Source organism: Zingiber officinale, chromosome 3B, assembly GCF_018446385.1.
Source record: "Zingiber officinale cultivar Zhangliang chromosome 3B, Zo_v1.1, whole genome shotgun sequence".
Taxonomy (NCBI): domain Eukaryota; kingdom Viridiplantae; phylum Streptophyta; class Magnoliopsida; order Zingiberales; family Zingiberaceae; genus Zingiber; species Zingiber officinale.
This window is the reverse complement of record NC_055991.1, coordinates 11,666,772-11,679,534: the sequence shown is the minus strand read 5'-3', so window position 1 is coordinate 11,679,534 and position 12,763 is coordinate 11,666,772. Positions and strand designations below refer to the sequence as shown.

Genomic DNA, 12,763 nt, shown 5'->3' with positions numbered 1-12,763 from the left:
ATAGTTTTATATTGAGTCAAATGGCAGGATTAGCTTATGACACAATTAGCATCATATAAATCAGCACACTTACCTGCAATGATGATATGAGACCGCTAATGCCTATATGATACTTAAGGACAATCGGTTAAATCCAATTTAAACGTTCGGTTTGAATTATTCGAAAATTTATTTTTTTTAAAAAATAATATGTTGATTTATTCAATTCATTTTTAAATTAAAAAATCAATTAAATTGAATAACATCAATCAATCGAGTATTATACCCTAAATAGTTGTTGACTCATGTTATTAGTTTTTTTTTTTAAAAAAAAAAAAGAGAATCATGATTTCTAACTGATCAGTCAACTAAAAAATATTAATTAATTTGATAATCGATCAAATTAATCGATTTTTTCGATTCAAGTTATTTGATTTTCATGATAAAATTCAGTAGGTTCGATTGTCCAATAAAAATTCAATTTATCATATTTTGATTTAATTATTTTAATCGATTTAGTTATTAATTGATTGTTCACCATTAAATCTTACTAATACTCTAAATAATTCATCTGTGACACCCTAAGACATGTCATGGTGGTAAAAAGTAAGACTTGTTCTTTTATCATCATTTAAAAATAGATCTGTCATTTTAGCGATCTTCTAGTATCGATCCTATGGATATGGAGGTGGAGGGAGGCAGGAGCGTCGCCACCTTAAGGAGAGGGGGTGCGACCGCCCCCTCTCACATTTTATTAAAAAATTATATATATATATATATTTGGAAGTCCTTATCGTCACTTTGAGTTGAATCATCACCATTCAATGTCGAAAACTGAAATTGATCACATATTTGGAAAGTTCATGATCTAAATTATCCATTGATACCACTTCTACGAGAAAATATCACGATTTGAAATGTTAAGTATTGAATTTTAAAAATAAAATATATAACAATAAACGAATGAACTAAATCGTAGGGCACAAAGTAAGGAAGCTAAATTAAAATTGAATCGAGTTTGAACTAAATTCAACGGGTAGATATGGTGATAAGAATTATTTTAGTTCAAATTGGAATTGATTTAAAGTTGAATTAAGACTGAACCAAGTTTAATGTTTAAATGAGTTCGAACGATTTAAAAATAATTAAGATATTTTTAACTAAACCTTTCATTTTTTTATCTCCCTCTTCTCCTTATGCATGTTACATCCCAACATACCGTATGCCACCTCTTCGCCCATTCCTCTCTTTTATTTTTTTCTTCCTCTTCTTCCTCATTTGCTTCTTCTCCTTCTCTTCTCCAACGTTAGTAAACTTACAATTTTTTCCTCTCCTCTTCTAAAGCACACGAGCTTTTTTCTTCTCCTTTCTCTTCTCCAGCAAGCAAGAAATACAACACCAGTTGCTGCCCTCTTCTAGCAACAAGATCAAGCAGCCATCAACCCCCTATCTTCTTCCTCTTCTGGTATTTTTTAGGATTTTATTGGCACAGCAAAACAGTCATGTTTTGTCTTACCTTGCTCTTTTTGTGTTATTACCGAGCTCACCGAAACTAGTCAAGGTTGCTAACGAAGAAAGTAAAGTTCTCCTTTTTTTTTTTACTTCTTCCTCTCTATTTTATTTTCTCTATTTTTCTCAAAAGCAATGATCTTCCAAGAATTGTAAGTTATTCCTTTCTTGTTTCATGAATTTTTGAAAATTGCCCCTCCTAATCGAAAATCCTGGCTACGCCCCTGGAGAGAGGTACATATAGATACATAAACCATAAATACATGGTGAGATACATCCCAAGTCGTTAGTTTCTGAGAATCAACCTCTAGTCATTACGCTAGAAATATCATGAGTCCACCGTCTATGCTAACCACTTATGATAATATTAGGATATCTTGTCAAATCATCTATTGAAACATGGATAATAATAATAATAATGATAATCCTTACCATCTTGATTTTGACCGGCATTCCTTCGTTTTAACCGCTACAAGTCATAAGATTTTTTTTTTTAAAAAAAAAACTTTAATAGTCTTTCAATTTTAGTACGTGAGCACCTTAGGGTGCTCCTATTAATTAAATTATATTCTTTTACTTCTTGATTTTAAACTATTAAAAATATTATTAAAGTTGAGTAAAAATTTGATTAAATTAAATTAACCTATAAAACTAATCTAATTTACAAGTTCTGTTTGATAAATTTTTTTTTTTAAATATACGATTATTTTGGTGGATTCGATTTGATTCCAATTTTAAAACTTCTATTTCAGTTAAATAGCTGAATAAATAGGAGCTTAAATTCCTAAATCGAGAAATCATCCCTAATTTAGAATTTATTAAATTGAAAGTTAAAATTGAATAGAAATATATTATTATTGAAAAGTTTAATTAATTCAACCTAAAATCAAATTAATTAATATTTATCGGTTTTGTTCAATTTTTATTAAGTAATTTGATCGATTTGATTGGTTAATTTTATTTATTTATTTAATTTTAGTTAAATCAGTTCAATTTTAAATCCATTTCTCACCTTGTTTAGAAGTGTCTATAGCTAAAGGTGCACTTTGCTTATGTTGTAGAATAACATTAACTTAGTTGTCTAATAGACTTGAGATGATTTCATAGAGACTGAAATGTGTTGATAGAGGCTAATTGCAAATAAAGTTCTGTTTATATTTTTGGTTTAAGAGGTTTTAGTCTAAAATATTTGGATGACCTCTACGATATCATAATATTATTTATTCAAAAATTGAGTTGTCATACTTTTTATTTTGAAAATCAAAAAGTTTGTCAAAGTATTTTGAGTTTAAACAATAGCTTGTTGACTTTACTTTGTTTATATTATGCATCCAAAAGCTAAGGTATGTTGGAGCAAGTTTAAAGACATGCAATTCGTTCAGGACGATCTAATGATTAATACATGAAGTATTATCATTATAAGGCATGAGGTTCGAATTTTGATAAAATCGAGTTAAATATCTTCCTTATGTATTACATTATTTCAAAGATTAGTAGTCGTCCATGATTTACCTTCTTCATGTTAAACTTGAGACGAGTTGACGGAAATATTGGGGCGAATGTATTCACTTAAATGAATCTCTTGTGTTATGGATACGTCAATTTGAGACATGAGTTAGTATTAGTAGTTGGTTGGTAGTACGTTCCATTGGATTTAATCATTAGTGACTTAATATTATTAGCTGTCAAATGACTATTTTAAGATTGTCGATACGCTTTTTTTTCTTTCGGATAATTATTAAGATTGAAGTAAATGGGTTATTTTATTAAGATGATTTATTAATAATCATCTCCTAAAATATAACTGCCTTCGATTCGAAATAGAAAAACTTTAAATGTTGAACTCTTTTTTTTTTCTGACAACACATTAAAACTCTTAGAGATAAAATGAGAAGAGAGACTCAATCAAGTTTAATTTGATCTGAAATTAGTGCAATTTTAAAGTTAACTATTCCATTTACACATATTCAAACTGGCATTCATACATTTAAGTTCATAAATGGCATTTACGCTTGTGCAGGAGCTTTATGCCTTCGTATAATCAAGTCAGGATAGGATTAAAGCAAGAAATATCACTTTTTATTTTATTCCGCAAATAATTTAATCACTAATCTCTCCCCCACTTAAAAGACCATTCAATAATTTATAATATTTCTGATGCTATGATGTCATAGTACAATATTCAAGTTATCACTCAGACATTCATAATTCAATCCCTAGTTATAACGTATTTATATATTATAATGTTCCTGAGGCTAAGGTCAAACCGATCACTTCAAAAATAGTCAATGAGATTAATGGTATCCGCAGTTCGATCCCTAACTATAACGTATTTGCATTTATAACAGGGTCGTCTCAATCATTCTTGAGACCCTAGGCTGAAAAAAAATTAAGGCCTTAATATTTTTTTATAAATAAATATTAAAAATATTATTAGAGATATTTAATTTTGTTAGTAAAATTTAAAAGGACAATTTTATACATTGTCAATGATTATTTATGCAATCGGAAGGAATGACCAACTAGGTCACATAGAAATAACTTTATCTTCGGTCAAACCTCATTTTTTTTTTATTAGTAAAATTTATAAAAAATAAAAAAAAATTATGTTAACTAATTTGACAATGATTAATAAATTATTATAATACTATTAATATACATTTTAATTGTTATTTTTTTAAAAAAAAATTATTTCGAGTCTGACGCAAAGCTGAAAGTTATTATTGTGTGACCTAAATGTAATAGGTTCGAGTAATAGTCTAATAGATATAGACACTGTGTACAATAAAGTCTTCCTGAGGATCCCAAATTGACAGGACCTTTGTAAACCAAACTGTCTTTTATCAATTTTAACTTGGATAAATTATTAATTAAATTATTTAGTCAAAAAAATTGACGACAAATTATTAAAAAAAAAAAATGCATAATAACTCATAAAGAGCAAGGACACAATAATAATGCTAAAAAAATGATAATAAAAAAACATAGAGAAAGAAAAATAAAATTTAGAGAGAAATAATAATCCAACATTAAATATACTTTTCAAAGACTTTCAAAAATATTTTTATAAAAAAATATTAGTTAATTATAATCAATAAATATTTTAAATTAATTAACGAGACTTAATTTTAATTATTAAATTAAATTTTTATTAATAAAAAAATTAAAAATTATGAGTCTAATTTTAATAAAAAAATAAAAATAAATTATCAACCAAATCTAACTTTAATATTAAAAAATTAAAATTATCAATCAAATGTAATATGAGTAGAAAAATAAAAATGATCAAATTTAACTTTAATCTATAAAAATAAAAAATTATTGATTAAATCTAAAAATTAAAAATTATTGACCAAATATAATTTAACTAGTAAAAATTTAAAATTATTAATGAAAATAAATCTTGACTAAAATTTATTTTAATTATAATTTTAAATATTTAATATTTAAATTAATATATTATATATATATACACATATCTAATTTGATGTCCCCAATATAATAGGGGCCCTTGGTATAATCCTTAATGGCATATACCTTGAGCCGACCCTGATTTATAATATTCTTGGGGTTGGGGTTGAGCCGACCACTTCAAAAATAATCCATAAAATTAACTGAGATTATTATTTTTAAAAAAAAAATTATTCTACACTTACAAATTTTCAGACTTTAAAAATACTCAAAATATAAATCTAACTCTTATATTTATATATCAAAGAATACATTGGTTTATTAAATTAAATACCCTTCCACTTATTGAAATGATTTTTCAACCATGAACCTAATCAAAAAATAAATTTAAAAAAAAAAAAAAACTCTGACAGCTTGTTGTCGCCTGTACCTCAAGCATTATATTTGCAACTTTAAAATCACGGTTAGCCGAGTGTTCAACCAGATGACCATAAAATCATGGTCGAAATCATAGCCAGCTAGCTAGCCACCATGAAATTACAGCCAACTGCCCCTCGAGACTGTTCAAAAGGCAAGAGCATAATAGGTCGACTCTCGATTGAATCGTGCATATACTCAATTTTGAAGAAAAATTTATAGAAAATGACATAAAGTATGATTATCCGTAGGTGTCTAGTACCTCGATGTATAACCGTCGGTGGTTTATAATACAAGCACTTTCTTGATATAATTTGATGATCGATAGAAAAATTATATAGGATTGAATCAGTATTCAGTTCAAAAAATTAGAAATTTGAATTATTTAACAAAAATTACAGTAAAATTTTTATAATCAGAATATGAGCACTCCTATAATCGAGTTGGTACTCAAATAATAGAATTACATTATATATAAGTTGATTTTTACTTAATTCATTCTCTGGAAGATTAAATATCTTTCCACCTAAGAAACCCTCGATATCATGAGTTATTACTTGTCATCTCGCCGTGACGAAGAACAGTTGGAGTAGGCGAAATCAGCTTTGTAATAAAAGTATGAGCATTTGCGACGATAATAATTTCACAGTCGCCTGCTTGTGAGCATTTGCGACTATGAGCACTCGCAGACGGTTGGTCAGGCGCTTGCGACCGCTTAGCCGTGCTTTCGCAATCGCACCAAATCATGATTTTACGGTCACGCTGGGCTATGAATGCCCGTGGTCATGAATTGCTTGAGTTTTCTTTTGAAGTGAGAGTCCTGTTCAATTTGGTTCAGGTTAGTGAAATATATGAAAGGAAATAACAAGTTGTCTTCGATAAATATAAAAATTAGCTGCGTGTTTTGAATATTTTTAAAGTTGAATGAATATGGTAAATTATCCAAATAAAAAACTCCACCTCAATCTACACGCATATTTGTAGTTTATACATATATACGAAAATAACTAATCTCGACTCATTACGTGGGAAAAAGCAACATATTTGACTAATATCACTTTGGGGCCATGCAATTTATATTTTTCGCACATTGACCCATCACCGATCCGAGTTCACACCTGCGACGACACTTTTCAAACGGAAAACTAAATACATTACTATAATTTTCCGGATTAAGATGTAAAAAGAAATGCACAATTAATTACTTTTACATAGATTCTAACTAACTAATGCTAAGATTCTAATAATAAAGAATTCAATTTCTCTAGTCCGTAACGTAAAATTGACTTAGATTTTTATTAGATTTAGCTTCCCATTCCGATTATAGTTTGAATCTCAATAGATAATCAGAAGTCATTAGAGATGGGTAAAATTATAACTAATTTTGATCATCACGACGTATAAAATATGAAAAGGAGAAGAAAGAAATCAAGGATTACATACTAAGGACATTCACAGTCATGAAATTTTTCCGTAAATTTTTTCATTATCACATCTATGTCATATTAAAAGTAAAAATTATTATACATCTCTCCATTATAAAATAAAATCTTTAACCAACTTCTTTATGGTCTTATATTTTTTCATTATATTTTATTTTATGTAAAAAAAGTTATTAGCTTTTTAAATTACAATAAAAATAATTATATTAATTAAAAAATAAAAAAATAAAAAACGAAGGTAGAAAGAGATCCAAAATATAAAATGAGGGAGCTCCCTCTCACGATGAGAGGGAGCTCCTTTCCACATATTACGTTCATAATGGGAGCTCTTAAAAAACTCTCATTGTGTATGATCTTGGACAGAATCTGGATTGTCCCCAGGGCGTAGCACAGATGGAGAGTTCATGGTTCTGTGGCTGAAAGGTCCAGGGGTCGATCCCCGGGGTGTCATTACCTGGGGTTAACGTCTCCGCCATGCACTTTCCATCTGTTCTGATGTGACGATTCCACATTTTTTTTTGGACCGAATCTGGATTCAACAAGAGGACATTTTTGTTTTCAAAAGGGTGTAACTTAAATTTTTGACGCATCATATTTTAATTTTTTTTTTTAATTAAATGACACTAACTCCTAATTCTCAAAATACACTTCTCGTCAATTTCAACCCTAAATTAAAATAAACTAAAAATAAATAAAACTTAATTATTTCATTAAATAAGTTCATACAAAGACAATTAAGGATACTAAAAAGCTTATTTTTTAAAAAGTATAACTCATGATAAACTTTTAAATTTATTCATATTTTAATTTTTAATTTTGAAACTTTACAAATTCTAAAAATATAAAGAGCTAATAAAAAATTAAAAAATAAAACTCATAATTTTTCCTAATTTTATTTCACTTTTACTTTTTTAATTAGATATTAAATAATAAAAAAATAAAGATTTTTAATTTTTATTAACATTCTTTTATATTTTATTATTTTTAATAAAACTCTAAAATTTAAAATAAAAATTTGGATAAATTTAAAAGATTATTATAAATTATATAACTTTTTTTTTAAAAAAAATGAGTGTTATCAATGACTTTTATATATGAAATAATTAAAAAAATACTTTAATGAAAATTAAAATATAATGTACACTTTTAAAATTTTAAAAACTGAATGCGCACTTTATAAAAATGTCATTCTAACCAATACTTCGTCAGGAAGAAAGTCGTCCAGATAAAAAATAAACAGCCTGCGTTCACACGGAGGAAAAGTTGGGAACGACAAGTAGACGTTACAAAGAACCGAGCAAATTTTAAAGGGAGACGTTGGCGATTTACGCGGTTTCACACGAAGTGGCAAACCGGTGCCATTGACTGGGCGAACTTGCTAACCCAACTCCTAATTTTTAAAAATAAAATCCTAAATTATAATCATGTTATGTTATGTTGTCCACTTCTGTCCTTGACTTTCATAGACAAAGTTGATAAATTTTTATTTTTTTTCATTCGGTTCCTTTTTCTCAACAGAATTCAAGTTATGATTCAAAAAAGAGGTCAAAGTGTTCTATATTATTATTATTATTATTTTAATGAAAAAATAATAAAAAAATATGAAATTTAATAGCCATACTTATCGATATCCAAATTTGCATCTGAAATGGCATTTAAGGTAAATAGCTACAAAGAGGAGACCATCTTTGTCTTATACGACATGCTGCGTCTATAAAGACGAGCAGATGGGCGATGGTCTGTCCCTGTTCGGGAACTCTTATCTCTGTTTGGGCTCGCCGGCGACGAACTGAAAATAGCGATATTCCATTGGAGGAGGAATGATGCTAGGAGGAGACGGCGATGGTGACGCGCTCGGAAGAAGGATGGCGGTGCTAGCGGGAATTCCGCTGCAAGTGAATCCGCCGCCGGAGGGGATGGTCGGCAGGAGCGGCAGAGGGGGGAGGCAGCTGCCGTCGCCCTTGAGGGGAGAGGGGGAGAGGGAGATTCCGTGGGGCGAACAGGAGACAAGGGATTTGATCGCCATCAGGGCTGATTTGGAGCGAGGCCACCCGAAGGCACGGGGTTACAGGACGCTGTGGGAGGCAGTGGCCGACGCGATGAGGGATCGAGGCTACCTCCGATCTCCGGATCAGTGCAAGTGCAAGTGGAAGAACCTCGTCAATCGCTACAAGGTCTCGCCTTTCTCCTCCTTGTTCCCTTTTCCCCCTTTTGCTTCTGCGAGTTGCATTCGAGATTGTGTCTCGAAAGCCATGATTTTTAGGTCGAGCTCGCGTTCTTCTTCGTTGTTCTTATCTTCTGGATTAATCCGGCTGATTGATTTCGTGGATTGTTTGCTTTGCAAAAAAAAAGAGATTTTGAAAGGGTTTACAGCATTATTCTATCCGATTCGGATTCGAATTTGAATTTGGGGCAAACATTTTTTTCAAATCGAAATGTTTCTTTTTGTTTTTTAGGGTACAGAGACGGCCGATCCCCAAATCGGCCGGCAATGCCCTTTCTTCGACGAGCTAAATGCTGTGTTCGTGGAACGGGCCAAGAGCATGCGTCGACTCCTGCTCGAATCCGAGTCTGGCGCCTCCCAACCGAAGAAGAAACTGAAGAGGCCCGACGGCGATCGTTTCTCTGACGTGTTCTTCGACGAGGACGAGGACGAACACAGCATCGACGACGAACTCCTCCCGAGGAGCAGAACGAAGAAAACCGGTATGGCCAGAGCGCGGCAGCAGCAGCAGCAGCAGCAGCAGCATCGGGCAACGACATGGGCCGGCGTGGAGGAGCTTCTGCAGGAGGTGTTGCAGCAGCAGCGGCGGATGGAAGCGGAGTGGCGGGAGATGGTGGAGAGGCGCGCGGAAGAGCGGCGGGCGATGGAGCAGGAGTGGCGAGGGGCGATGAGGGAGCTGGAGCAGGAGAGGGCGGTGCTGGAGCAGGCGTGGCGGGAGCGGGAGGAGCGGGAGGAGCAGAGGAGGGAGAGGGAGGAGAGGAGGGCGGAGAAGACGGAGGCCCTGCTCGCGGCACTGGTCGACAAGCTCATCAATGACGACGAATGATCTCTCCGGCGAGCAGAGCCTTCGTCTTCTCCGCCCTCCTTGATGAGCTCATCAAGGACGACTAGTTCCTCTGTTCGACAGCTTACTAATCTGCCACGTAGTTGCTTTACATAACAGAGATTGCTTTTGCTTTGCTTGTAAATGTCGATTTCTGAAAAGAATTTATAGGCGATTTTTAATTTATCTTATAGGGACAAAAAAAATGGATTTATCTCCAAGTCGTGCATTTGTTTTATTTTTTTAAATCATTTTTCTTTACTCTTATAATTTATACTATTATATAAATCAGACAAAAATATTAAAAGAAAAGAAGAAAGAGAATTAAAAAAATCCTTAAAAATATAGATCTGAAGGTCGTTTGAGAAATACAAAAATGAGGGCATTTGAAAAGAAGGATAGAATTGAAGACTTGTGGTTTAAAAAGGCAAGTCTTCCCGGAGTGAGGAAATCATGAGATTCATGAGTTTAGTCATGTCACATGCAAATAATTGTACCTTGTTTTAAATGAACAACAATAACAATAATAACAACCAAACCTTTTAAATAAAATATGAGATAAATAATCCGAAAGTAAAAAAACTTAAAAAGAACATCTTACATTAAAAATGAACATTAGTTTTTAAAATAAATGTGTAATAATTAAGAGGTGGTTTCTATAATATGAAAAAATGTTTATTTCATTTTAATCAAAATTATTATATATACAAAATATTATTGTATTAAAATAATTTATTATTAATTTAAACAAAATTATATCAACTATTTACTTACTCTATAATATTATATTAATTGTTATAATAGTCATAATAATTATCTAATAAATAGCTATTATAATATTATAATAATTTTGTATTAGTTGTCATAATGTTGTATTAGCGACTAAATAATTATTAAAAAATTTTAAAATAATTTTACCCAAGTTAAATAATGAGTTTAAATAATTTTGACCCAATTGAAAAAAGTATATTTTAATGAATAGTATGTTATATGTAATAAGATTAAAATAAATTATTTTTTAAGGCTCTCGGTCATCCCATCAACTTTTGCTTTTGACGTGTAGGAATTAGGTTATATTATTAAGTATATATATATATTTTTAAAATTGATAATTTTTTTGTGTGCTTATTATTATAACTCTACCGCTAAATCTTGAAAATAATATTTGATGAGATAATCAAGAGTTTAAAATATATATATATATATTCTGTCTCGAAAGTCGATAAGATGAAAAGCTGAAGATGTGACGTTCTCACTGACCTCCTATGAACTCCGCTCGGACTTGTAACATAAATGATGTCAGTGTCCAGCCAGGGAATCGGCGTTGGTCCTCCGACGCTCAAATCAATCATCGGCGATGAAGAAGGCGGAGCAAAATGAATAGTAGCAATAACAATGTCTATCGCGTGCATCTCTTCGCCGATGCTTGGACCCCCCTTATATAAAACTCCTGTAGCGCACATGCACGCTCTCCAAGGCGAGTATGTTTCCCAAAGTTTTCCCTGAAAAGATCTGTCAATAAAGTGTCCCTGACACAGTAACTCACCGGGCCGAGCATGTCTCTGAAGTGACAGTAGAAGCTTCCGTCGTACGATCTTCTAGTTGTCCATGCCCTATGTCGGTGGCACTAACTCCCAAAATGATGTTGATGGATACCAGAGAGAGTATGCTGCTAGGCAGAGCGGGTTGACCGCTCGGCCGGAACTTCGCTGTTCCGATATTCCGTCCGCTTGGCTGGAATTCTACTGTGCTCGTGTCACGTCCGCTCGGCAGAAATTCTACTTTGCCTATCAAGTCTTGCTGTCTGCCCCGAGCAAATTAGCCGCTCGGCAGAAGTTCCGCTCTGCCAATACCGAGCCCTGCTACTTGGCTAAGCAGGATAGCCGCTCGGCCCAATTTTTGCACATCGACTCCTTCATCCGACGCCCCCTACTCAATTGAGCATCGGTCGGCTGACACCTCCCCATGTCGGGGCAGGGTCAGATCGGACCCTTCTTCCTCTGGTCGGGGCATGACCACCCGATCGGCCGATGATGTCTTAGCGCTGACTTGTTCGCCTGACCAGTCGATAATATCTGAATGTTAACCGTCTTGATTTTCATTTCCACCATGAGATGACAGCTATCCTCTACAGGATATATATATATATATATATATATATATATATATATATATATATATATATATAAAAGAAACAAATCCAACAGGAAGCGCACACTAACAACTCAAAGTTGGAAATATGCGGCCTGCTGAGGATCATGTACGTGATGCTGAAATCTAGATTAATTCTGGAGAGGACAAACCAAGGTCTAACTAAGATCGAGTTGTGTAGTGGTCTGACAGTGAGATTGCTATGTAGGCAACTCAGATTGAGCCAAATTAGATGGGTGGTTCATCTGTTGAAGCTGCAGCAATAGAATAAATCTGTTCATGGTTGATTCCACACTGCTGAGAATCTTGCATGCTTCTGAGTGTTCCTCTGATAGCAAGCTGCAAATATTGACGTTGATCAAAGGTCTTAACTTTGCAGCTAACCCAAGAAGCAAAGCTCGTTAAAGGCACATCTTCCCCCAATTTAGTAATAGCATCCTCTTCAACTGGTTATCTCAAAATTAACATCAATTTTCTTCATCATACTATCTCTATTTTGAACAATTCACCATCTCTCTAAAGATGATGACAAAAGGTGAATATATTCATCCCCAGCGCTTCCATCAATTCATCCCAGGGTCAACACGGAAGAAATAAATCACGGACGGCTATTAGTCTTTGGAATAATGAATCATCTATCTAAAGATGTGGCAAAAGGCGATTCGCTCGCCCCCAGCGCCCCCGCCAACCCGTCCCTAAATCAACATGAAAGAGGTAAATCACGGGTGACTACTAGCTGTTAGTGCAAATGGCCAAGACATGGGGGAGGTCATGCTCTGTCACGCCGAATTTCGACCCCAAGACCTC

At 32.9% G+C, this 12,763-nt stretch overlaps 1 protein-coding gene across 1 annotated transcript; it reads left to right on the top strand.

Moving 5' to 3' along the window:
* The first annotated feature begins 8,522 nt into the window (after positions 1 to 8,522).
* Positions 8,523 to 9,808, top strand: LOC122054684 (trihelix transcription factor GT-3b-like). The gene is made up of 2 exons (XM_042616123.1): positions 8,523 to 8,932; positions 9,215 to 9,808. Exons 1-2 carry the CDS (start codon positions 8,579 to 8,581, stop codon positions 9,806 to 9,808), a joined length of 948 nt encoding a protein of 315 aa, XP_042472057.1. The 5' UTR covers positions 8,523 to 8,578.
* The last annotated feature ends 2,955 nt before the right edge of the window (positions 9,809 to 12,763 follow it).